The sequence below is a fragment of the Somniosus microcephalus genome, chromosome 7, assembly GCF_052327205.1.
Source record: "Somniosus microcephalus isolate GS21.2 chromosome 7, FLI_Smic_1.0, whole genome shotgun sequence".
Taxonomy (NCBI): Eukaryota; Metazoa; Chordata; class Chondrichthyes; order Squaliformes; family Somniosidae; genus Somniosus; species Somniosus microcephalus.
Genome location: NC_140993.1, coordinates 37,947,534 through 37,973,949, shown reverse-complemented (window position 1 = coordinate 37,973,949; position 26,416 = coordinate 37,947,534). Strand labels below are relative to the sequence as shown.

The window sequence follows — 26,416 nt, the reverse complement described above, 5'->3', positions numbered from 1 at the left end:
AGTGCCGCTTGCCAGCACTGTCAATGGCCCCTTCCATCACTTTGCTGATGATTGAGAGTAGACTGATGGGGCAATAATTGGCTGGGTTGGATTTGTACTGCTTTTTGTGGACAGGATATACCTGGGCAGTTTTCCACATTGTCGGATAGATGCCGGTGTTGTAGCTGTACTGGAACAGCTTGGCTAGAGGCGCGGCTAATTCTGGAGCACAAGTCTTCAGCACGATAGCCGGGATGTTGTTGGGGCCCACAGCCTTTGCTGTATCCAGTGCATTCAGCCGTTTCTTGATATCACGTGGAGTGAATCGAATTGGCTGAAGATTGGCTTCTGTGATGGTGGGGACCTCAGGAGTAGGCCGATATGGATCATCCACTTGGCACTTCTGGCTGAAGATGCTTGCAAACGCTTCAGCCTTGTCGTTTGCACTCACGTGCTGGGCTCCACCATCATTGAGAATGGGAATATTTATGGAGCCTCCTCCCCCCGTTAGTTGTTTAATGGTCCACCACCATTCACGACTGGATGTGGCAAGACTGCAGAGCTTTGATCTGATCCGTTGATTGTGGGATCGCTTACCCCTGTCTATAGCATGCTGCTTCTGCTTTTTAGCATGCATGTAGTCCTGTGTTGCAGCTTCCTCAGGTTGGCACCTCATTTTTTGGTGTGCCTGTGCTGCTCCTGGCATGCTCTTCTACACTCCTCATTGAACCAGGGTTGGTCCCCTGGTTTGGTGGTAATGGTAGAGTGAGGGATATGCCGGGCCATGAGGTTACAGATTGTGGTGGAATACAATTCTGCTGCTGCTGATGGCCCACAGCGCCTCATGGATGCCCAGTTTTGAGCTGCTAGATCTGTTCTGAATCTATCCCATTTAGCATGGTGGTAGTGCCACATAACATGATGGAGGGCGTCCTCAGTGTGTAGACTTGACTTCATCTCCACAATGACTGTGCGGCGGTCACTGCTACCAGTACTGTCATGGACAGATGCATTTGCGACAGATAGATTGGTGAGGACGAGGTCAAGTCGGTTTTTCCCTCATGTTGGTTCTCTCACCACCTGTCGCAGGCCCAGACTGGCAGTTTTGTCCTTCAGCCAGTAGTGGTGCTACCGAGCCACTCTTGGACATTGAAGTCCCCCATCCCGAGTACATTCTGTACCCTTGCTGCTCTCAGTGCTTCTTCCAAGTGGTGTTCAACATGGTGGAGTACTGATTCATCAGCTGAGGGAGAGCGGTAGGTGGTAATCAGCAGGAGGTTTCCTTGCCCATGCTTGACCTGAAGCCATGCGACTTCATGGGGTCCGAAGTCAATGTTGAGGACTTCCAGGGACACTCCTTCTCAACTGTATACCACTCTGCCACCACTCCTGGTGGGTCTGTCCTGCCGGTGGGACAGGGCATACCCAGGGATGGTGATGGAGGATTTTGGGACATTGGCTGAAAGGTATGATTCTGTGAGTATGACTATGTCAGGCTGTTGCTTGGCTAGTCTGTGGGACAGCTCTCCCAATGTTGGCACAAGTCCCCAGATGTTGGTGAGGAGGACTTTTCAGGGTTGACTGGGCTGAGTGTGCCGAGGTCAATGTCGGTGGTCCATCCAGTTTCATTCTTATTATTGTGTTTCATAGCAGGTTTGTTACAACTGAATGGCTTGCTAGGCCATTTCAGAGGGCAGTTAAGAGTCAACCACATTGCTGTGGGTCTGGAGTCACATACCAGGTAAGGATGGCAGAGATCCTTCCCTAAAGGAAGGAAATGGTGGGTTTTTAAGACAATCCAATAGATTTATTTAATTAACTGAATTTAAATTCCCCAGCTGCCGTGGTGGGATTTGAACTCATGTCTGGATCATTAGTCCAGGCCTCTGGGTTACTAGCCCAGTGACATTACCACTATGCTACCGTTCCTGTGCAACTTAGATTCCTGCGACCTGTTCTTACTCAACACTGCCCCCCCCCCCCCCCACCCAAGGGCAAGAAGATCCTTGCTATGGTCTGTATCGGTCATGGGCATTCATAAATCTCATGGATGTGACTCTATTTTGTGGAAGTTTTTTGCATTAGAGGATACCAAACAAGCAAGTGGGGACATCAGCAACCTAAGTACCTGGTGTTGTTCTGTTTTATATCCTTGACATACAGCATGACAGATAGCCCAGATAATCTGTGTGGAGTATGAAATTATCCAGTATATCATGTTGGTATCTTTGCTGTTTGCCGGCAGATTAATAGAGGTCAGAAGCTTGGGATCCTAGAAATTTATGGGATAAGTATTACAGATAGTAATACAGATAGTATAAACATTAGCAGACCCATTAAACCAAGAAGCCAGCCATTTTAAACCATTTAGATCGGTCTAATCGCTAACCAAATAAGGTTAGAAATGACCCTGGCTGATATTAGCAAACAAACATTTAATGTGTTCATATGACAGTCCTTTGCCCGCTATTTCAACTGAGGCATTAACTTGTTTATTTTATATGTGTTAAGCTTTCATCTGCAAACATTTTCAACAGCAGTTTCTAGCCTGCAGTTGGAGATTGCTGCAAATATTTAAACTTCCAGTTGAAAGCTTGATTATTTGCTGTAAAGGTAAAAGAGGCCACTTTAAACACCCAGATGTGCAAAATTTTGAACATTTGTTGAGGAAGAGTCCAGCAAATGTATATCACTTTCATAAAAAAAAACATGAATTCTGAAAAAACACAATCTTTTTTAATTTTCAAACCTCCTCATTCTACATATGTAGGCTCCCACATTCCACCCTGCGTGAACCTGAGGTGACAAAGCTCAGCTGCCCGTGTCCTAACCCGCACCAAGTCCCGTTCGCCCATCACCCCCCTGTGCTCGCTGGCCTACATTGGCTCCCGGTTAAGCAACGCCTCGATTTCAAAATTCTCATCCTTGTTTTCAAATCCCTCCATGGCCTCGCCCCTCCCTATCTCTGTAACCTCCTCCAGCCCCACAACCCACCACCCCACCCCCCAAGATATCTGCGCTCCTCTAATTCTGCCCTCTTGAGCATCCCTGATTATAGTCGCTCAACCTTTGGTGGCCGTGCCTTCTGTTGTCTCGGCCCTAAGCTCTGGAATTCCCTGCCCAAACCTCTCTGCCTCTGCCGCGGAGCAGGCTCGAAGGGCCGAATGGCCTACTCCTGCTCCTGTCTTCTATGTTTTACCTCTCTTTCCTCCTTTAAGACGCTCCTTAAAACCTTCCTCTTTGACCAAGCTTTTGGTCAGCTCCCTAATTTCTCCTTATGTCGTTCCGTGTCAAATGTTTTGACCTGTAATACTCCTGTGAAGCATCTTGGGACATTTTACTAAGTTAAAGGTGCAATATAAATACAAGTTGTTGTTGTTGTTGTTTCCACAGACCACAATGAATGTTGAGCTGAGGTGATTTCCCTTCCCAGCAATTTTAATTTCATTTTACCCTGCACACATTACCAAACCCTCCAACCTGGCACTTCTTTGAGCTCTACTTCCTTCCCATCATCATCATCATTCATCTCGTGCCGTTGAGGCACCGATGGATGCTATCCAATTCTGACTTGCCTCGAGCTCACATACTTGCAAGTGCACTTCAGCAGTGTCTGTTGCTATTGTGTCAGATAGAGTTCCTCTTGGTCAACCTCCAGCTCTTTTTCTTTGTGGCTTCCATTCCCGTGTTTGCTTAGGGATCCTTGCGTCTGGCATTCTCAGAATGTGACCAGTGTAGGTTCATCTGCTCTTCCTGACTGTTATAATCAGTGGTGGCACCTAATAGTCTCTCTGATGTACACTTTGATTCGTCACTTTGTTAAACCATCTGATGTTCGAGGCACCACAGGTTTCTACAATGAGAGCTGCTAAGCTTCTTTTGGATGTTGGAGCACCATGTTTCTGATAGCAGCAGAGCCAGCACATTGCTCCACAAACTCTCAACTTTGTTTTTACTTCAATCACATTTGATTTACATAGAATTTACAGCACAGGAACCGGTCATTCGGCCCAACTGATCTATGCTCTAAATGAGCCTCCTCCCACCCTACTTCATCCAACCCTATCAGCATATCCTCCTATTGGGCGACCGCTTTGGGGAACACCCCCATTCAGTCCGTAAGCGGGACCCCGAGCTCCCGGTGGCCTGTCACTTTAATTCACCACTCCATTCCCACTCAAACCTCACCGTCCTCAGCCTCTTGCATTGTTCCACGGAAGCTCAGCGTAAAGCTCGAGGAACAGCACCTCATCTTTCGATTATGCACTCTGCAGCCCTCTGGACTCAACATAGAGTTTAACAATTTCAGATCATAACCTCGGCCCCTAGTTTGGCCCCCTTTTTTCCTTCCCTCCCACATGGCAGCTGTCCTTCATTCTGCCAGCGCAATTCACACCTCATCTAGAGCCATCCTTTGTTCCTTAACCTGTCCCATTACCACCTCCTCTTGCCTTGAATATCTCTTAATGTCTCTCAATGTCTCTTAATCTCTCCTGCTTTCTATCCTATCACTGACCTTCCCTTTTGTTCTTTCATCCCCTCCCCCTTTTCCCAGCCCCTAAACTTGCTTTCCATTTCCTCCTTTTTTCCAGTTCTGACGAAGGGTCATTGACCTGAAACGTTAACTCTGTTTCTCTCTCCACGGATGCTGCCTGGCCTGCTGAGTTTTTCCAGCGTTTTCTGTTGTTATTTCGGATTTCCAGCATCCGCAGTATTTTGCTATCGTAGCATATCCTCCTATTCCTGTCTCCCTCATTTACTCATCTAGCTTCACCTCTGGATTTCCAGATTGAGTGAAGCGATTGAAAAGCTCCACTAGCTTTTCCAGTGCGAGCTTTGACATCAGACATGCAGGCTCCATCGTCTTGAACCACGCTGCCTAAGTAGGTGAAAGAATGCGCAGTTTGTAGTCATTCACCTTCCGGGTGTATTTCTTCATCGACATTAACTGTCATAAGCTGGGTTTTTGCACCGTTGATTATAACTCAGCTTTTCTGGCTGGGTCTGTGAGATTGTTTCTCTTTCTTCGCATGTCTTCTATTTCTTTATTAATGAGGCAGATGTCATCTGCAAATTCTAGATCCCCAACCTCGCCACTGGTCCATGCAATGCCTGATTTAATACTAGGTCTCATTACAAAATCAATCACAATGCCAAAAACTGTATGGGACAAGAATCAACCATGTGTGACACCGGTTATTAATTAAACCCATCGGATGGCTTACTGTTTTACCACACACCGTGCTTCCTGATGCAGAATCTTGATGGTGCTAAAGACTCTCCTAGGTAACTCATACACTTCAGGAGTCTGAGATAGTGAATTTCTGTCAACACTATTGTCAAATGGCTTCTGAAAGTTAACAAAATTCAGCACCACTGGTGTAGTGTATGTAACCTGTACTACCTTAAGAGGATACCTTAAAGTGATGGACTACTTTTTAATGGCTCCTGTACATTGTAGTACCGGTGGTGACCACACCGGTATATAAACCCTGCGGAGCAAGTGTACCTCAGTTCCCGCCTTGACCCTCAATCACTAAAGACCTGTTTACTTATTTCTGTTGTCTGTGTCCTGTTATTCATTATAACTGCATTTGTAAACACAGACTCAACAGTGGCGACGAGTCTGATCGTACCTAGCGGCAGTTTTGCATCACCTCCCCCAGTACTGATTCTGGGGTCCATTCCAAGGAGGCTTCGTCCTCAGAGAACGGGCGTCGAAAAAGGGCATCCGCCCTCAACATCCTGCAGAGCACTGCATCGCACGGGAGGCCATCGAGAACCCAGTTTGGTTTTCTGGCCACGAAGTCCAACCTCAGCAACAGGCAGTGATCATCCCTTCTTCGACAGCGGTGGGTAAGCCCGATCGAGCGGCACGGGGGGGAAATCGGCCGAGTTGTCAGAGGGAGAAGGGGAGGAATAACAAAGAGAAAGGGCGGAGGACACGACCGCAGCCGGTGTCAGGGGCCAGACTGCAATCGGGGCAGAGACGTGCAGCAGCCAGAAAGGCGCTTTATTGCCTCAAGGACCGCGGGAGCGGCAGGGCAACAAGAGCAGCAGCGCAAGGAAACATACATGGGACAAAAAGTAGTCCATCACTTTAAGGTATCCTCTTAAGGTAGTACAGGTTACATACACTACAATTCCTCCCCTTTTAGCTTAACAGTGGACACCCCAATTAATACACTACATGAATAATATACATATATACAATTTACACACAAGAACTGTTCAAAGATTCAGTCTCTGAGGAGGCCTCCTGATCCGGCCCGGATAACGCTTTTCAGGGATCTCTGGTTCCCGTTGCTGGGGTGACTCATCCAATTGATCTCCTATGGATTCAACATCATCCAATACGTTCGAGTCTGAGGTAGATGCTACAGGCTCAATAAGTTCTTCAACTGGTGTCTCTGCCGTAGACACGGGGTTGACCCTTGTTCTCGATTCCACAAGTTGGTCAGCATGACGTCGTATTACGTTCTCTCCAACGTCTACCGTGTACATCAAAGGTCCCTGTCGTGCACAAATTGTTCCAGGTTGCCATTTATCATCCCTATAGTCCCTGGCCATCACTGGTTGTCCTATTTCAAAACTACGAGTGGCCTTTTTATTTACATGCTGGAATTGCTTGTTTTCGACTTCCCGTCGCACATTGGGTTTTAACAAATCCAACCGGGACCGCAACCTTCTGTTATAGAACATTATGGCAGGGCTTTGATTTGTCACTGCATGCGTGGCGTTTCGATACGCCATTAGGAAATTGTCCACCTTGCGCTGTAGTGGAATATGATCTTCACTCATGGCCCATATCATCCGGCTACAAATGGGTTGGCCGAGAGATTTGTACAAACGTTCAAAAAGGCGATAAAGGCCATGAGTGAAGATCATATTCCACTACAACACAAGGTGGACAATTTCCTAATGGCGTATCGAAACGCCACGCATGCAGTGACAAATCAAAGCCCTGCCATAATGTTCTATAACAGAAGGTTGCGGTCCCGGTTGGATTTGTTAAAACCCAATGTGTGACGGGAAGTCGAAAACAAGCAATTCCAGCATGTAAATAAAAAGGCCACTCGTAGTTTTGAAATAGGACAACCAGTGATGGCCAGGGACTATAGGGATGATAAATGGCAACCTGGAACAATTTGTGCACGACAGGGACCTTTGATGTACACGGTAGACGTTGGAGAGAACGTAATACGACGTCATGCTGACCAACTTGTGGAATCGAGAACAAGGGTCGACCCCGTGTCTACGGCAGAGACACCAGTTGAAGAACTTATTGAGCCTGTAGCATCTACCTCAGACTCGAACATATTGGATGATGTTGAATCCATAGGAGATCAATTGGATGAGTCACTCCAGCAACGGGAACCAGAGATCCCTGAAAAGCGTTATCCGGGCCGGATCAGGAGGCCTCCTCAGAGACTGAATCTTTGAACAGTTCTTGTGTGTAAATTGTATATATGTATATTATTCATGTAGTGTATTAATTGGGGTGTCCACTGTTAAGCTAAAAGGGGAGGAATTGTAGTGTATGTAACCTGTACTACCTTAAGAGGATACCTTAAAGTGATGGACTACTTTTTAATGGCTCCTGTACATTGTAGTACCGGTGGTAACCACACCGGTATATAAACCCTGCGGAGCAAGTGTACCTCAGTTCCCGCCTTGACCCTCAATCACTAAAGACCTGTTTACTTACTTCTGTTGTCTGTGTCCTGTTATTCATTATAACTGCACTTGTAAACACAGACTCAACAACTGGTAACTGCCATTCTTTGCTTTGCTTAATAATATTACGAAGAGTAAAGATCTAGTCATGCAAGCTCTGTTCTGGCAAAAACAACAGCTTGCTCTTCTTGGGCTCTGCCTTCAATGACATTTGATAATGGTACAGAAGAGTAATGTAATACCACACAACTTGATACAATCTCTCCTGCCCCACATCTTGGGAAGCTTGGCATTGATTTGTTTTGTCCAAAATTTTGGTATTCTTTTGCCTGCACTCAATTAAATCGACACAGGATGGTAATCACGTTTTCATCTCCACTTTCTTTGATGCTCTCTGGGTGACTTGTTCTTCTTTAAGTTAACTATGGGAGATCTCAACTCATGCAATGTCATCATACCACAATTGACATCCAAGTCATCCATCTTCTCAATGGCGTTCAAGTCAATCTTGTAATTAAATTACTTAACTGCTCATATTGGTCACTTTAGCCTGCAGTGCCTTTTCATAGCAACTTCTGAGTCTGCATTTTCACTATGCCATTGACATAAAAGTTGCCTGAATGGTTTCAAAGTTATTTGATACAGGATTAAAGTGAGGAGGTAACAAGAGGTTCATGAAGGCAGCTCACCACCACCTTCTCAAGGGCAATCAAAATCAAATCAAATCAACTTTTATTGTCATTGTTAGTGCACAAGTGCAGTACAACGAAATGTAGGCTTGCGGCTCCCGAGAGTGTACTTTTGGATTAAGACATTTAAACATTGAACATACATTTGGCTTGTAGTATATTAACATAAATATAACCATAATAAAGTGCATTGGCAGATGTGCAGGCTTTAGAGTTTATTTGTGGAGTTCAGTAGGATGACAGCCCTGGGAAAGAAGCTGTTCCTAAATCTGGTCGTACGGGTGCGAATGCATCTGTAGCGTCTCCCAGATGGCAGGAGGGCGAACAGACTGTGGCTGGGGTGGGTAGGGTCTTTGATGATGGACCTCCGTCTTGCCAGCGACGCCCACATCCCATGAATGAATAAATAAATAAATAAATAAAATAAAGACTGTTAACGTAGAGCGGTTTTGTGTAACTTTTCAGGAGAGAGGAATGAGCAGGTCACTGGAAGCATTGTGCTATTAACTGATCCCTGGCCTAGTTGGGTTGGCCCTCCTTCTTCTGCTACTACTTCACCTTTACCCAAATCCTCCTCGTCAAATGATAACAGTTGCCTAGATTATATCCTCCATTACCTGAGGATATAATCTAGGCTGTTACTCTGCCTCCTTTAAATATGATCCTCTCTGTATTGCCATGTTGAGCAACATGCAGCACACAATGTTGCGGGAGACTTTGTCTGGGACATATTGTAGGCAGCCTCCAGAGCTAACCAGGCACCTGAAACTTATACTCCATAGTGTGCTCAATATATTTTCCATACAGTTTTATACTGGGGCCCCAAAATACCATATGCAAATAGCAAACAGCCCAAGAGCCATCGAATGTTGTTTAAAAATGGGGCTCATCAGTAGGAGAGCAGCGTGTAAAGGAATTTGAGGCTTTTAAATCTTTAGCCAAATCGTCCTGTGTCCCCCCCTCCCAACAGAATGGCAAGATGTTGCTATGAAATTCTTCCGAGTCCATGGCCGTGGGGTACACACCTCAATAGTACTAGTGGTGCCCTCCTCACGATATTTAATTGTCCCCCATCTCCAGGAATTTTGATCGGGTAAAGGTGAGGCCAGACAGGCAGGCAAAAGCCCCCCCCCCTCACCTCCTCTGCACTTCACACTACCAGAATTTCTAGTCTATCTCCTCTATCACTAACTGTAGATTGGTGGAACTCTCGCCTCTGAGTCCAAAGGGTGGGTTCATTCCCCACTCCATTACCTGAGGATATAATCTAGGCTGATACTTCAGTGCCATCCTTGGATGGGACACAAACCAAGGCCCATTCAGCTAAATGTAAAAGACCCCAGACACTATTTGAAGAAGAGCAAGGACTTCTTCCAATGAACTGGCCAACATTCATCCCTCAACCAACATCATTAAAACAGATTAAATTGTCATTGATCTCATTGCTGTTTGTGGGGCCTTGCTCTGTGCAAATTGGCTGCCATGTTTGTCTACGAAAGAATTGTGCCTGCACTTCAAAATGTTCCACTTCCCTTCCTTCCATTCGCACCTCTGATGTCCAGTGCACAGGGTTAATTTGCTTCCTGTCACCTCCAAAATTGAGATTATCCATTCAACTATCTCAGCCTCCACCTACCCTGTAAACTCTCCCAAATCAGTTGTCTGCACCAACCCCGCTCCCACCTTAGCCCTGACCCCACAACACTCTGGAACTTCTCCATGGTATTCCATCCTGCCCTAATCTGACTCATCACCTTCTACAACTAGGAGGTTGATGCCTTCAACTTTGCCCTCTCAACCCCTAACCCAGCTCTTAACCACTCAATTGCCTATCCTCGGCCCAATTCTCACTGATAACTTCAACTGTTGCCTTTCCTCAGACATTGTTCGCTCCTGTCATCACTCCCTCCTGAAAAAGCGCAAACTAGTCCGCTTCAACCTGATGGGTTCGGTTAAAATCCCGACCCCCACCCCCGCACAAATCTGAAATAAAATCAGAAAGTGTTGGAAATACACAGCAGCTCAACCAACATCTGAAAAAGAGAGAAAAGTTCACATTTCAGGTATAATAGGGGTGAAATTCGACATGGGCGGGAATGCAAAACAAGCGGTATCGCATCTGGCGCCTGTTACACGTCCCGTCCAATATTTAGTTCCAGTGACTTCAATAGACCTTAATATCGAGTGGGGCGTATAATGGGCGACAGATGTGATACCGCCCGTTTTGCGTCCCACCCAAGTCAAATTTCACCCCAATGTTTTTCAGAACTGATCTGAAACATTAACCCATCTTTTCTCTTTCAGACTGACCTATATTTCATTTTCTGTTTTTATTGTAGGCAAAGATAAGTGCTGCTTTATTGCCTATTGACAGTACTCACCATACCTAACTTCTCCTCAAATAAATATAACCAAGTCACATTTTCAAGACTGCACAATTTTGACTTTAAGACCATGATATGTTTTTTTTTTGTTTTAACCCGTAGGTAAGCTGTGCTCCACAGAGGGCAGGGAGTTGATGAATGAAGAAGATAACCTTGACACTATATCGGATACACGCTCTATTGACATGTTGGCACATACATCTGTTGGTTGGATACGAAACACCTCAAAGAGAACAACACAAGTCTCTCCCGAAGGTGCTTTAGCAGTTTGCCTTTTGTAGTGTATGTAACTATTCTACCTTTAAGAGAACTATTTTATGTGTGGCACTACTTTGCCTTGGCTGCTGTATACTGTAATACCAACGGTGACCACACCGGTATATAAGTGCGGTGTCAGGATTTATTGGGCAGATTCGCCCTGACCTTCGAATAGTAAAGTCCTGTTAAAGTTACTCTTGTAGTCTGTGTATTACTTCGCTATACAACCCACAGACTTTACAGTGGCGACGAGTTTGATCTTACCCTGCGTGCAGCAATACGTCCGAAGCAGTTAACGAAGCGTCGAGAAGAGGCAACCGCCCTCGTCGTTCTGCTGAGAGAAAACTCGAGTCTGCACAGCAAGAAAGAAGGAAGACTTCAGACACGCAGCCTTCCATCAGCAACAGGCACGGATTGTCCCTTCTGCCACAGTGGTGCTTGAGCCGAGCAGCACGAGAAGCAAGTCGGCCATGGTGACTGTGAGTAAAGGGAAAATAAATAAAATCAACGAAGGAGAAGGGCGGTGAACTCGACCACGGTCGGGGGGGAAAGGAGCCGGACAGAAGTCGGGCCCAGAGGCGCTGAGACGGGGGCAGCGTGGAGCACGGAAGCCGCGGTACAAGCGGGCTGGGAGACGCAACGGCGTCGTGAGACAGCTAGACCGCGACCAGCGAAAAAGGCCGGCAGCAACCGGGGCCACGAAAAGCGGCGACCGGGATCGTAGGGCGCGGGAAGAGATAAAATAAATAAACCGCGGAGAACTCAGCCGCAGCCGGGGAGGGAAGCACCGGACTGCGAGAGGGCTGGGAGGTGCGATTGGGAGCCCGAGCGAGCGGGAGAGACAGAGCCCGAGCAAGGAAGGCCGAGCGAGAACCAGCCCAGCGGCTGAAACTGTTCGCCGCCAACGGGTTGTACCCAGCGCCGGTTGCCCTGCCGAGAGAAGGGAACGCGCTGAAGCCGACGCACAGGCTGCGAACCGCGGAAGCCAGCGGCCGTCGCCCGAGGGAAAGCTTACCCCTCCCGCCAGGGGAAGAAACGCGGGAAGCCGCCAGTAGGCGGGGAAGAAGACAGAAGCGGGAACTGCCATTTTGAAATTGGGCAGGGAAAGAAGATAAGCGCGGGAAACTGCCATCTTGGAAAAAGAAAAAAGAAAAAGTTAAAGAATATTGTTGTTGTTTCTCAGGAAGAGGTGAAGATGCCTAAGCGTAGTAACATCAACGGGTTCGATGCCGAGGTGGAAGATTGGCCCACGTATGTAGAACGCATCGAGATATATTGTACGGCCAATAAGTTAGCAAATTATGAAAAAGCTCTAACCTTACTAAACTTAATGGGTGCGAGAACACACGGGTTATTGAAGCATCTTCTATCACCAGCTAAACCGACAGATCAGTCTTTCGCTAATATTGTTGCTGTCCTGAAGGATCATTTTAACCCCGCACCGCTGATGTTAGCGGAACGATCTAAATTTTACATGAGAATGCAACGAAAAGAGGAAAGCAACGCGGAGTACCTGGTTGAACTGCGGAGGCTAGCAAGATACTGCCAGTTTGGGGTAAATCTGCCAGAGGCACTGAGAGACAAGTTCGTGTGCGGAATGTCGAAGGAAGGAACACAAAAACGACTGCTCGAAGAGAATGATCTTACACTTGATAAGGCTGTCCTTATTGCAGCATCGCACGAAGCCGCAGCGAGAGGCACGGCGGAAATGCAGCGGAAGACAGCGGTACTCAGAGTGGATCAAATGACTTCGAGTACAACGAAATGTTATCGTTGTGGGAAGACAACACTCGACCAGAACCAATGCTGGGTTAAAAACCAGGAATGTAGGAAATGTGGCAAGCTTGGCCACATAGCTAAGGTATGCCGGGCAGGAAAGATGACCAGCAATAATAAGTCACCGCAGAAGAAGTACAGAAAGGTACATGAGGTGACTGGGAAGAGTCCAGATAAACAGAATTCAGACGCAGACTCCAACAGCAAGGAACTGGGTAGTCTGAGGATTCACAATGTGAGTAAAGAAGCTGACCGACAAACTATCTGGATCACACTACAGATTGCAAAAGCCCAAGTGAAGATGGAAGTGGACACCGGATCGGCGCTGACGGTCATGAATAAGCATGATTACAAAAGGTTATTCAAACATATTCCCCTACGGGATACGGAGATGGTATTGCAGACATACACGGGGCACAAAGTATACCCCATCGGAAAGATAGAAGTCAAGGTGAGATACAAGGACAAAGATCACCAAAGGATGGACATGTATGTGCTGCCCGAGGGAGGTCCACCACTTCTGGGACGGGAATGGATCAGGAAAAAAGATAGACTGGCATTCGCTAAACACAATGACGGTAGATTCCGGAAAGGAAGAGGTCAAACCTGAACGGTTGTCCAGAATATTGGACGAAGCTAAAGAGGTATTCCAGCAAGGACTGGGAACACTGAGAGGAATTAAAGCAAAATCAAGATTGCAGAACATGCAAGCCCAAAATTTTTCAAAGCCAGATCGGTACCTTACGCGATACGACCTGCTGTGGAGGCAGAACTGGAAGAGCTTGAACGTTCAGGGGTACTGTCTAAGGTGGACTGGAGTGAGTGGGCCACGCCCATTGTTCCCGTCATGAAGTCTTCATCAAGTAACAAGCCAGGGGGACTGGGAAAGGTCCGCATCTGCGGAGACTTCAAGATCACAGTTAATCCGGTGCTTCACACGGTACAATACCCGCTTCCGCGGATTGAGGATATCTTTGCTTCATTGTCTGGCGGGCAACACTTCACCAAGATAGACCTGGCACAAGCATACTTACAAATGGAAGTCGAGGAAGAGTCGCGCCAGTATCTCACAATCAACACGCACAGAGGCTTGTATCGTTATAATAGACTGGTTTTTGGAGTAGCTTCGGCTCCAGCAATTTGGCAGAGGGCAATGGAGCAGGTCTTACAAGGTATTCCAAGCACGCAGTGTTACTTGGACGATATCCTGATTACGGGAGAAGACGAAGAGGAACACCTCACAAATTTGAAACGGGTGCTCACCAGGTTGAAGGAATATGGCCTTCGAATTAATCGCCAGAAATGTGAGTTCTTCCAGAAACGGATCTCGTACTGCGGTCATGTCATTGACCAAGAGGGGCTACACAAGTCGCCTGACAAAATAGAAGCTGTCGTGAAGGCCCCCGCTCCGGAAAACGTATCACAGTTGAGATCGTTTCTGGGGTTGATGAATTATTATCACAAGTTTCTGCCAAATTTATCCACGGTGTTGCATCCGCTGAATACTCTGTTGCGGAAAGAAGTGCCATGGAAGTGGAGCGAGGATTGTAAAAAGGCCTTTCGCAGAAGCAAGGCATTGATTACCTCTGAGGAAGTGTTGGCTCATTTCAACCCAACGTTACCTCTTCGGCTAGCTTGTGATGCTTCCCCTTATGGAATTGGAGCAGTACTTTCACACAGGTTCCCAAATGGCTCGGAAAGGCCAGTCGCATTTGCGTCCCGATCATTGACCTCCGCTGAGCGAAATTACGCCCAGATAGATAGGGAGGCCCTCAGCCTTGTGTGGGGAGTAAAGAAATTCAATCATTACCTGCAGGGCAAGAAGTTCACATTACTGACAGACCACCAGCCGTTGGTGTCCATATTCAACCTTAACAAGGCCGTTTCCACTATGACAGCGCAAAGGTTACAGAGGTGGTCCGTGTTACTTGGGGCACACCAATATGACATCGAATACAAAAGCTCCAAACAGCATGGAAATGCTGATGGGTTATCGCGCCTACCGTTGCCGGTAGTTGAAGAGGCGGCTGCAGTGGACCCGGTAGAGATGTTCCACTCATCCATAGTAGAATGTCTACCAGTGACAAATTCGATGATCGAGAATGAAACAAGGAATGACCCGACTCTCTCACGAGTCTACGATTTAACAGTGGAGGGATGGCCAGCACATGGCGAACCAACGCTGCCAGCATTTTCGCAAAGAAAAGAACAGCTGTCAGTGTGCCGAGGAACCTTGATGTGTGGATCGAGAGTGGTGATTCCACCCAAACTTCAGCATAAGGTGCTAAAGGAGCTTCACGAGGGGCATCTGGGTGGAGTGAAAATGAAGAACCTAGCAAGAGCATTTGTGTGGTGGCCAGGTATTGATGGAGACATCGAAGAAATAATCAAGAGCTGTCTAGGATGCCAGAAGGTCCAAAACGCACCACCACAAGCTCCTCTGCATCCATGGGAGTGGCCCTCATCTCCTTGGCAAAGGGTACACATCGACTTTGCTGGTCCATTTATGGACTCAATGTTTCTAATAGCGGTGGATGCACACTCCAAGTGGCCGGAGGTAATAAAGATGTCCTCCACCACCACGGAAAAAACCATCACAGTATTAAGGACCATGTTTGCCAGGAATGGGCTGCCAGAACAGGTCTGTTCTGATAATGGACCGCAATTTGTGTCCGAAGAATTCAGGAAATTCTTAAAAAGCAATGGGGTCAAGCACTATACGTCAGCCCCATACCATCCCGCCACCAATGGATTAGCTGAAAGGTTTGTCCAGACCTTCAAGAAGGCCATAAAGGCCATGGGTAATGAAAACATCAACTTACAACATAAAGTAGATAACTTCTTGTTGGCGTACAGGAATGCAACACATGCGGTCACAAATCAAACTCCCGCCATGATGTTTTTCAATAGAAGACTGAGATGCCGGCTGGATTTGATTAAGCCAAACGTCAGAAGGGACGTAGAGAACCGGCAATTCCAGGGCATGAATGAAAGGCCAACTAGATCTTTTCAGATAGGTCAACCAGTTTTGGCCCGGGACTACCGTACCGAGAAATGGCAGCCTGGAACTATTGTAAAAAGGCTAGGGCCGCTGCTGTATACCGTGGACATTGGTGACAGCATAATAAGGCGCCATGTTGACCAGATCATAGGGTCATCCACAAAGAGCCAACCTACTCCACAACCTTACACTGCTAATGTTGAAGCAGAGATACCCAGAACACCTACCTCCGATCTGGTGATACTGGAATCAGATGAACCTGACACTGTCCTTCAAGCCGACTCGACCTTACCAGAAGAACCTACTACCCCACTGAAAACTACTACACCACTGAGGCGTTATCCGGATAGAGTCAGGAAACCTCCAGAGAGACTGAATCTGTGAACTGTTTTGCATAAAGTTGTATATATGTTATGATGTTATGTTAATGGGGAATAAGTATGTTGTAAGCTAAAAAGGGAGGATTGTAGTGTATGTAACTATTCTACCTTTAAGAGAACTATTTTATGTGTGGCACTACTTTGCCTTGGCTGCTGTATACTGTAATACCAACGGTGACCACACCGGTATATAAGTGCGGTGTCAGGATTTATTGGGCAGATTCGCCCTGACCTTCGAATAGTAAAGTCCTGTTAAAGTTACTCTTGTAGTCTGTGTATTACTTCGCTATACAACCCACAGACTTTAAACCTTTGTCTGGAAATACCAATGTTAGTCATGAATCAATTTTAAGGGGATGGAGGATGGCACAGGTTATGTTAGATTAGGTTTGAAATTGGGCCGACACTTGGAAAAATAATTAGCAATTGAAGGGCTACTCTACAAGGCCGGAGAAAGACATCAGAGTGAAGCAGCTTTGAAGCAGGCACATGCCATTGATAGCGAGCACGGGGGTTGGCACAGGGCGCAACCGCAAACCAACTTTGCATTCTGCATAGCTACTCCATGCACACTAAATGTTTGGATGCTGTAGTTTCTCTTTCTGTTGGGTTTCACCTCGATCTTTGTCAACAGAAACTGATCTGAGAGAGATTTCAGAGTAAGCTCATTCCCATTCGATATGTGGAACATAAAAGCACACAAGACTTGGGGGTAGAAATTGATCTTAGGCGGTATCGCATCAGACACCTGTTATATGCCCCTGCTTGATAGTCAGCTCAATTGAAGTCAATGGAACTGAATATCAGTCGGGGAGAATAACGAGTGGCCAATTCGATATCGCCTATTTTGCGTGACCCCGCAAAGTGAATTTCTACCCCATGGTGTCAGAACACACCTCTTGCTCCCCAATAGTAAGGCATGTCTGCTTCATTCAAATGCCTGCCTCTGTCTCATCATCTGGCTAATGGTAGATATTGTTTCAGTGTGACACATACAAGAGAATAGTTACTTTATATTGCAAGATTTCCTTTTTCCTGAACTTTTCATTGAAAGAAATAACTACATTTGAACAAATGCACTTACTATGACGAGATGGATATCTATAAAAAAGGTCATTGCCACTCAATACATTGAAAACGGGATCTACCTGTCTGGACTTGAATTCTGGGGAGCAATTGGATAAAAGACATGGTACAGCCTTCTCAATGAAGATACAATACATAAATATAGAATGTGCCTAGGAGAGAGAAATGGAAAGTGAAAGAAAATTAATCAAAGCAAGTGAGATTTTAATGAGCTTGGCTTGATTTTCTGGCCAATTTAAGAGCTTTCAGATATATAACAGTGGAGGTTAGCAGTCAAGAAAAAATAGACATAAACCTAATCTAAAACATTTGTAATAATGCAAAGTTTGAAATCAAAGTACCAATGCAAAATATTTCTTATTTTAGACAAGTGTGATTATGATAAAATTTGCTTCCAACATTCCCTTCTCCACAGGTGGATTATTAAGAGGCATACGACAGAATGGTCCGATGCAGATTGAAGATGTTATTGACTGGCACAGCGTGGCACTTCGCTACTTAACAATGAAAGGGCAGACTGACGCCGGTATGTTTGAAAAGGATCCCTCTCAGTATGAGGATGCAAACAACACAAGGCGTTTTGCTGTTCTGGTGAACGCCAGGATCTTGAATGGTATCTCTGCGTAGACAATCTAGAAATTAAAGCATAAAGGACCCTTTTTACAGTGAGAGCACACTTACACCCACAGCTGTAAGATCGTACCCGGCTGACGTTGTGCATTTATGCTTATTGACTCAGAGTGGAATGGGAAATGTAGCATGGTGTGGCGCTTGAAATGGCGCATTGTTACATTGAAGATGCTCAGGTTAAACTCAAGCATTCTTCAGTAGCCTAAATATTGCCTTCCACTGCCAGCTGTAAGCAGGACTTGCCCAGTCTCTCCCATCTGTCATTGCCATTCACAATTTATGGATTGCAACATGGACCGCAAACCATCAAAAACCATGTACCCGAAAGAAGGAAGAAGAATGGAAACCTGAAACGGTGCAAGGAAAATGACCGTCCTTCCCCAGCACAGATTTGTTCTTCTGTTTCTTTTCATCATTGTTTCTGAATTGCCAATCCTCAATCAGCAAAAAGAGGGAGGACAATGCAGGAGATTAAATTAGAAGTGGTTATTTTTAGCGGTGTTGCTACAATAAAAGATACACTTTTACATAGAAAACAGATTTCTGTTTTGACCTTTTGTATTGTTTAGGATTGGTGTTGATACAGCTACAGTATGAAGGAAGACCAAAGGTCTGTAAGTGTGATTTTGGCATCAACTGCCACACTTGACTTGCCAAATCCCAGTATCATCCAAATCATGAGGTGCTGCCCAGATGGATTACAATGTTGCTAAACGACGTATGTGAGAAACCAGTTGCAGTGGAGTTTGCACCTTTCAAGGTCATCAACCATGTTGAAAACAGTTACTTGTCAAGTAATACTGATCAGTGGAACAGTATCTTTGTAACCATTGATGAAGTGTAGTAGAGTGTGATGTAATTTTTATTCATTGTGGGATTGTGTATGGGCATCACCTACAAGTATAAGTGCTTAGCAGATCTGTTTTTATTTGATGAGAGAGACAAGCATTATGGCAGTGCGTGATGTTGTTATTTGAGCACCATGTGTAACATGACATGACACAATTTGTCTTGCATCATACATTTTACAAACAGTTTTTCACGAAAATGTACCTCTTTAAGGCAGGTGTCTCGTTGATTTTGTTGAAATAATGTGCTTATTTTAGCAAATACTGCTGAGAGAAATGCACAAAAAAATAAGGAAAACTCTGAGCTGGAGTGAGGTATGAATGATTTGATGATCAAAAATTAGCCTTGAAATCTGGTTACACCAACTTCCTACTGTCTGCATTTATTGCTCAGTCTGTATTGATTCATTTCCTGCTGGACTTCTGTTCTAAATTCTGGAGCGTTGACGATAAATGTCTGACCTATGATTTTTCTTTTTTTTCTAAACTCTATTTAATACGAGGTACAATTATATTCTGAATATAAATTACCTTTGTGCTCCAGGTGTAGAAAGCTTCCAGCAGAATGTTGAGAGGCTCCAGCAGTGCAGGTTGGGATTAAGGCGAGTTCACCCTTCATTTTCTTTAGATCTAGTTTCCCTTTTCCTTTTTTATCGCACCCATTCTGACCCAAGCACCATCTCCAGCCAAGAGAGTTGGTGGATGATCTGCTCCAAGTCCTCTTCTATAAATGCTGCTCTAAACCAGGCTCCCAGCAGGAGCATTGGAGTGACCTTGGAAGACCCTCCATCCAATCTCCCCTCTCTTTCACAGCAGGCAGTAGTGTCTGGGCTCCATTCAAAATTGAATTTGCATCCTTCCATTCTATGATGTAATCCGCTCAGACTCTTAACATGTTGAGCCACAGCACCGAGCATGGCCATTGATTTTGTGTCTCTCATCTCCCAATAGTCCAACACTCTCTTACTCGTTCTTCTCAGGATCTTCAAACTGTAGGGCCCCCTCACCACCTTCACTCTTCCCTTCCTCCGACATATACAGGCTTTTCAAGCCCAAGCCAATACTTCATGATTTATCTCACTTCATTTCAGCCTGCCAGGTGTCCTGCTCTTTGGCCTTCACTTAGGTTTCTCATTTAAAACGTGCACTATATAGAGTGGCACCAATTAAAATGAACAATGCGCACCCAAAGAGCAGATTGCGGTCCCCTTCTTTCCCTCAGGAGTCTGACTGGAGAAGACCGCAGATTGATTTGGGCTCCTGAAACCCTGGATGCTTAATTCTGCCAGTAAAGTTCATCATAACAGGGGAGTGTGTCCGTTGGTCTTTTTAGGAGGAAGGGTGATCACAACATGAAGACTTATGACCTCAGGGACTGGCCTTTTCACCACAAGAGCAAGCTGTAGTTCTGCTATCAGAACTATGCCATCACTAAAATTTATGAGTCTCTGGGATTAATTTCAACATAACCCCGCCCAGTGGAAAAATGATGGGATGGGATCGGCCGCCCGTTGACTTCCACGGAAAGTAAAATCGGGTTGGGTGTAAAACGGGCGGCCAATCGGATCCCGTCAGTTTTCCGCTGAATGCGTTAAGGTAAAATTACCCTCTCTATTTCCAATGATTTCAATGGCATTTCCATTCCTCTGGGGAAAAAGTAAAATGTCTTCCATCATCAACATAATTTGTTGGAATTTTAAATATCATGTTATATATGCACGATCTAGACAGGGAAGCACCTTGCTTACAGACAGTTTTATAGTGCAAAGGAATATGGTATACCAGGACTTGCTGAATCAGGAACAGTATGAGACTTGATAATTATTTATTGATGTCAGAATTTATCTGTTATCATAGTGAACAGTGGGTACCCTGAAGACAGGGTCTGCTCCATACCAATAGCTCCTGAAACTAGCTCTAGGCAAAGGAGCTTTGGCAGTAGCATCTTTATATCACTTTTGACAAGTTAAAAATCATTAGTATTGGCAGTGGCATTAACATTGATTCTGGTTACCAACAGTGGGAAGGATCTAGGCTATTGTCCCTTTTTTAGTCCCTAATTGACCCCACCCTTCCTTTGACTACCCTTTTACTATTTATATGTTTATAAAAGACTTTTGGGCTCCCCTTTATGTTATCTGCTAATTTATTCTCACACACTCTCTTTGCCCTTCTTATTGCCTTTTTCAGTTCTCCCCTGTACCTTTCGTATTCAGCATGGTTCTCTACTGAATTATGAACCTGACATTTATCGTACACTTCTTAGTCATCCAGGGACCTCTCCCTTTGGATGCCCTTCCGTTCCCCCCATTGTGGGAATGTGTCTAATCTGTACCCAAACTATCTCTTCTTTGAAGGCCTCCCATTGCTCATTTACTGTTTTACCTGCCAAACTTTGGTTCCAATCCACCTGGGCCAGATCCCTTTTCAACTCAATGTAGTTAACTCTCCTCCAGTTGATTATTTTCACATTTGATTGTTCCTTGTCCTTTTCCATAACTGCTCTAAACTTAATGATAATGTGTTCACTGCTTCCCAAATGCTCCCCCATTGAATCACGCTCCACTTGCCCCACTTCATTCCCCAGAACTAGATCCAGCACTGCTTCCTTCTTCGTTGGGCTGGAAACATACTGATCAAGAAGGTTTCCTTGTACACATTTCAGGAGTTTCTCCCCCTCGTTGCCCTTTACACTGTTATTTTCCCAGTCTATATTAGAATAATTGAAGTCCCCCATTATCACTACTCAAAAGTTCTTGCATCTTTCTGTACTATGCTTGCAAATTTGCTCTTCTCGTTCCTTCCCACTATTTGGTGGCCTACAGTATAAACCCAGCAGCTATTGCTCCTCTATTGTTTCTTAATTCTAACCAATCTGTCTTTGAGCCCTCAAGTCCATCATCCCGTTCTAGTGCAGTCTTTGATCAATACTGCTCCCCCCACTCTTTATTTTTTCTTCCCTGTATTTCCTGAATACCTTGTAGCCAGGAATATTAAGTGCCCATTCCTCCCCTTTTTTGAGCCAGGTCTCCGTTATTGCCACTATATCATAGTCCCATGTGGCGACTTGTGCCTGCAGCTCACCAACCTTATTTACCACACTCCGTGCATTTACGCACATGGGGCTAAAAATTCAGTTTGGGGCGCCAAGCTCGCCTGGGCGCCGGAATTACCGCTGCGCGCGGAGCCACTTGCGCCATCGGGATATTCAGTTTCTGCGCCCCAAATGGAAGCCGGCCGCTAAACGAGGCTTCCCGCGCCCCGCTTGGGGCGCTGAAACTGAATATCGGCGCGCAAAGTGCCGCAGCGCCACCCGCTGCGGCACGGCACGCTGCAGTACTGCAGGCCTTCCTCCCACTGTTAAGGGGGAGGTGGCTGCAACAGTGCGATCCCCGCTCGCGAGTGCCGGCAAATGAGCCCGGCACCAAGGAGAAGTGCCGGGCTCTCGGGAAACAGCCATCAATGCCGCGGGGGGGGGGGGGGGTGTAGGAGGCCGGGGACGGAGGTGCGGGCAGGCGGCCGCCGAAAAAGCAGCCGGCCGCACCTCCACCTTAACTCGCTCCACTACCGCCACAGGTTGGCCCCTGTGTACCGGTCGCTATTTGCGGCCGGCGCGGAAGAGGCGGGCGCGACCTAATATGGCGTTCGGGGCAGTAGCGGGACGCTGCGCACAACGATGACGTCATCGGTGGCGGCGCAGCGCTACAGGCTAACGCCGCCATTAGCGCCCCGCTAAATATCACGGTGGTTGTGGCCAGTGGCGCTAAAGCCTCTGAGTGGCCTCTTTGGGTGCAAACTGATGGCGCAAGCAACTGAATTTCTAGGCCATGCACTCCAAACCCATGTTGGTCTGCCTCGCATTTCTCCCCATGTCTGATCCCTCTTGTTTCTGGACCACTCTTTATTCTAATGTTGTTTGCCTCTCCCAGTCCCCTGTGCCCCCTGTTTCTCCTCTCTAATGCTTCAGCCAGGTGTCCCTCCCCTTGCCAAATTAGTTTAACCCCGCTCCCCAATCTTCTCAAAAACCAGACTGTCCAGTCCTTAAATGACAACCATATCGGATGATTGCTCTAGAAATTAAATGTTTCATTAATGCGAGATCTGTTAATACAAATATTAAAGTAAAATGCAATATTACTTTTCAAGAAAATGGTCAACTTCATGTTGCAGAATTGGTGAATGATCAGTGTTCTCGACAGTGATTGTAGCTTGAAAACAGCACCACATGATCATTTAAGGAAACAGGCTAGGAGTTACTTTGGTTAGAATTTCAAATGGTATTTTTAATTTGTTTGTTCTACTTTTAATTCTGAAGTAGCCAATTTAATTTGCACAAAAAATTCCAAATTTTTTGATATTTTAAAAAAGTGGGAGGAAACTATTTTGAATTATTCAGCCAGTACCATGTCTTGGATCCTTGCCTACTTTGGGGAAAGAAGGAAGATTAAAAACGTAACCTGTGCTGTGCCAGTGTAAACCTGCTGCAGTATTAGAGAAGATTTTGTTTGAACTATGCTGCCATTAATGCGTTAGTAATATCGCTAGAAGTTGGTAATTGGTAAAAAGACTAACGAGCATCAGGGTGTTGTTGTACTGTGGACGTTGTGTCCTGGTTTGTAGTGTGAATTAATTACCTTTGACTCAATGTTTTATTGAAAAAGACATTCCATGCTATTTTCATGAAGAATTAAAAAAAAAGATGTTTTGAATGATGAGGAGTTGTGTGCATTTTATACAGATACATTTCCCCCCTCAATTTTCCTATGGGGTCTGATCCCAAAGTTTGTATGAGGGGGGTTCTGATGGTGGGAGAGTTTGGAGGGGGGTGGAGCCGGGGGACGCACTCCTGCTCCTCCTGGCCCACAAAGATTGCTCCCCGAGGCGGTTCTCGCCTCGCTGCAGCTGCCGGGTTTCCTGAGGCGCGGGAATCCCAGCCGGCCACAGGAAAACCAGCAAAGCAGGTTAAATCCGAGGCTTCCAGCCTCATTAGCATATTTAAAGTGCCCGCCCCTCGTCTCACCTCTGCTAAAACCAGAAGTCGGCGGGTTGGAGCCGGCTTCCCGACGCGCTCGTCATTTTTGCCCATTTAACTCGCCGCCTGCACCCACTCCCACCTGCTCACCCAACCTAAAAAAAAAGGATGGCTTTGGAGCATGGCGGTAAGTGAAATTTTAAAAATCAGAATCCTGACCAGAGCCCACTTCCAGCCTGCCCACTTCCTGTGTTAATGGAGGCGGGACATGGGGGGTGGGCAATCCACCCAGGAGGCGGGAAGTCAACTTAAATATTTTAATGAGGCTGGAAGCCACTTCTTTAACCTCCATTTTGGTTTTTAACCATACACACCTCATAAAATCCGGCATTTACAGCAAGGTGAGGACTGCTGCATCCAGGAGTTAAGTGCCTTTACACATACCTCCTGGATCCAGGGTCCCTACCTAACCCTTCCCGGACCCCCCACCCCCACCCCACTGATGATCCTGAGGCCAGCCACGATCCTCCAGTGTCCGGCCCCGATTTTCTCCCCCTCCACCGGAGGCCCTGATCATCTTTCTACTCCCCCCCCCGCACCACCCCACACTCCCCAATCTTCTGGAGGTCGGCCCCAACCCCCACCGAATCCCTCCCTCTTCTGTGCGGCCTAGTACTGCAGGCCTAGCCACCCAGAGGCATCCAGCCTCCCCATCTGGCTGGCTGCGGGCGGGAAACAGAGGCTTCAGGTGCAAACCAGGCCCTGCCGTTAAAGTCGGCAGGGCCTGCGAGAAACCCGGCCTCCCGCCCGCATCGGAGCCACCCCCCGCCTCCCCACCCCGCTGCAACCCACCTGCCCCAAGAAAATCCAGCCCACTGTAAGAAGTTAAGCTGGAAAAGCAAAGTAACAATGAATTGGCCTCAATTTTAACTCCCGGTGAAACCAGGCTGGGGGAGGGGTGGGGGGGTGGCGGGGCGGTCAGTTAAAATGGAGCAGAAGATTTAACCCACTACTTTCTTGCCCTGACCTGACCGACTGCAATTTTGAATTGCAGGTAACAAGAACACCCACCCAAAGCCAACGGGTTTCCTCTTTAAATATGCAGATTGGACTCCGATAAGGCCATCGGGGCTCCATCTGTGAGTTTAACCTGAGGATTGGGCGGCGATGCAGTTGTGGAATGCTGCGAACAGGAACCAGGCCCAGTAAGGTAAGTTTTTTTAATTTTGTTTCATTGTAGGCCGGGAGGAGCATGAATGCTCATTCCAAGCCCCAAAAGGAAACCTTGGGCCTCCCATGCTCCGAAATTCCCTTCCGTGGGAGACCAGTGAAATCCCCCAGAGAAATGACAGAATTTTCAGGAGACAAAGCAATAAAATTGTTATGGGGATGTAGAATATCACTTCAAGGTGAGTCAGCCCAATGAAACAAGAGGCCAGCTGGAAATCTGAAATAACAACAGAAAATGCTGGAAACACTCAGCAGGTCAGGCAGCATCCGTGGAGAGAGAAACAGAGTTAACGTTTCGGGTCGATGACCCTTCGTCAGAACTGGAAAAGGTTAGAGAAGTAACAGATTTATATGAACACCTCCGTTCAGTCCGTAAGCGTGAAATCAAGATTCCGGTCGCCTGTCACTTTAATTCTCTGCTCCACTCCCACTCTGATCGCTCTGTCCTCGGCCTCTTACACTGTTCCAACGAAGCTCAGTGTAAGCTCGGGGAACAGCACCTTAACTTTCAATTAGGCACTTTACAGCCTTCTGCACTCAACATTGAGTTCGACAATTTCAGACTATAACTTCTGCCCCTATATTTATTCCTCACATGGCAGCTGTTGATAATTCTGCCATCGCCATTTACACCTCATCTAGAGTCATCTTTTGTTTCTTAACTTGTCCCATTACCATCTCCTTTTGCCTTGCACCATCATCCCTTTTGTCTTTGTAATCTCTCGTGCCATCCATCCTATCACAGTCTCTTTATTCTTTCTTCCCCTTCCCCCCTGTCCCTGCCCCACACTTGCTTAAAAATATGTTACAATCTCTAACATTTTCCAGTTCTGATGAAGGGTCATCGACCCGAAACGTCAACTTTGTTTCTCTCTTCACGGATGCTGCCTGACTTGCTGAGTGTTTCCAGCATTTTCTGCTGTTATTTCACAATTGAAATCAAATGAGTGAAAATAAATTTAATGTGATATTGAAAAAACATTTTTACTGAGAGGACGAGAAACTGATTGAATAATCTACCAAGTAAGGTAGTCAAAAATCTTAAGAAAGTTCAAAATACATTTTGACTGGGTGAGTTGGCATACTGAAGGATAAATCAGATTGCCCTCGACTTTTTCTCATTTATTATACAGGATGAACAAAATATAAAGGCAAATGTTGTGGCATCATGAGAGCAGAGCATTAGCATATCCAGATGAGATACATGATTAAACTGGCATTGCCCCCTCATTTCCCCCACCCCACCCCGACACACCTTTCTTATCCAATACATACAGCCTCCAGATCTCTGGTTTATAGCCATGGTTTATGATTCCCCCCGAGCGATACCAGATCTTCTATATTTCTTGTGATGCATTGCCAATACACAGTCACCAAATTCTAGACAACCAATAAGCTCAGTGTCTATCATATAATAACAGAGAGCATTTTTAGTTATTTTAACTTGAAACTGCTTAACCATTATAAAAAGGATATATGTCAGTGATGGGTGGTAAGCGGGAAAAT

The 26,416-nt window shown here is 46.1% G+C and overlaps 1 protein-coding gene across 2 annotated transcripts in view; it reads left to right on the top strand.

Moving 5' to 3' along the window:
* Positions 1 to 23,411, top strand: part of trpn1 (transient receptor potential cation channel, subfamily N, member 1) — a 349,847-nt gene extending 326,436 nt beyond the window's left edge. Inside the window, exons 27-29 of one of the 2 annotated variants that reach the window (XM_085992435.1) lie at positions 10,832 to 10,984; positions 17,646 to 17,756; positions 18,430 to 23,411. In XM_085992435.1, coding sequence (XP_085848561.1) covers positions 10,832 to 10,984; positions 17,646 to 17,756; positions 18,430 to 18,509 — 344 coding nt within the window. In that variant the 3' untranslated portion in view covers positions 18,510 to 23,411. Of the gene's footprint in view, positions 1 to 10,831; positions 10,985 to 17,645 lie in introns of both variants that reach the window. The other variant, XM_085992434.1, reaches the window with a different exon arrangement.
* Positions 23,412 to 26,416: the final 3,005 nt, after the last annotated feature.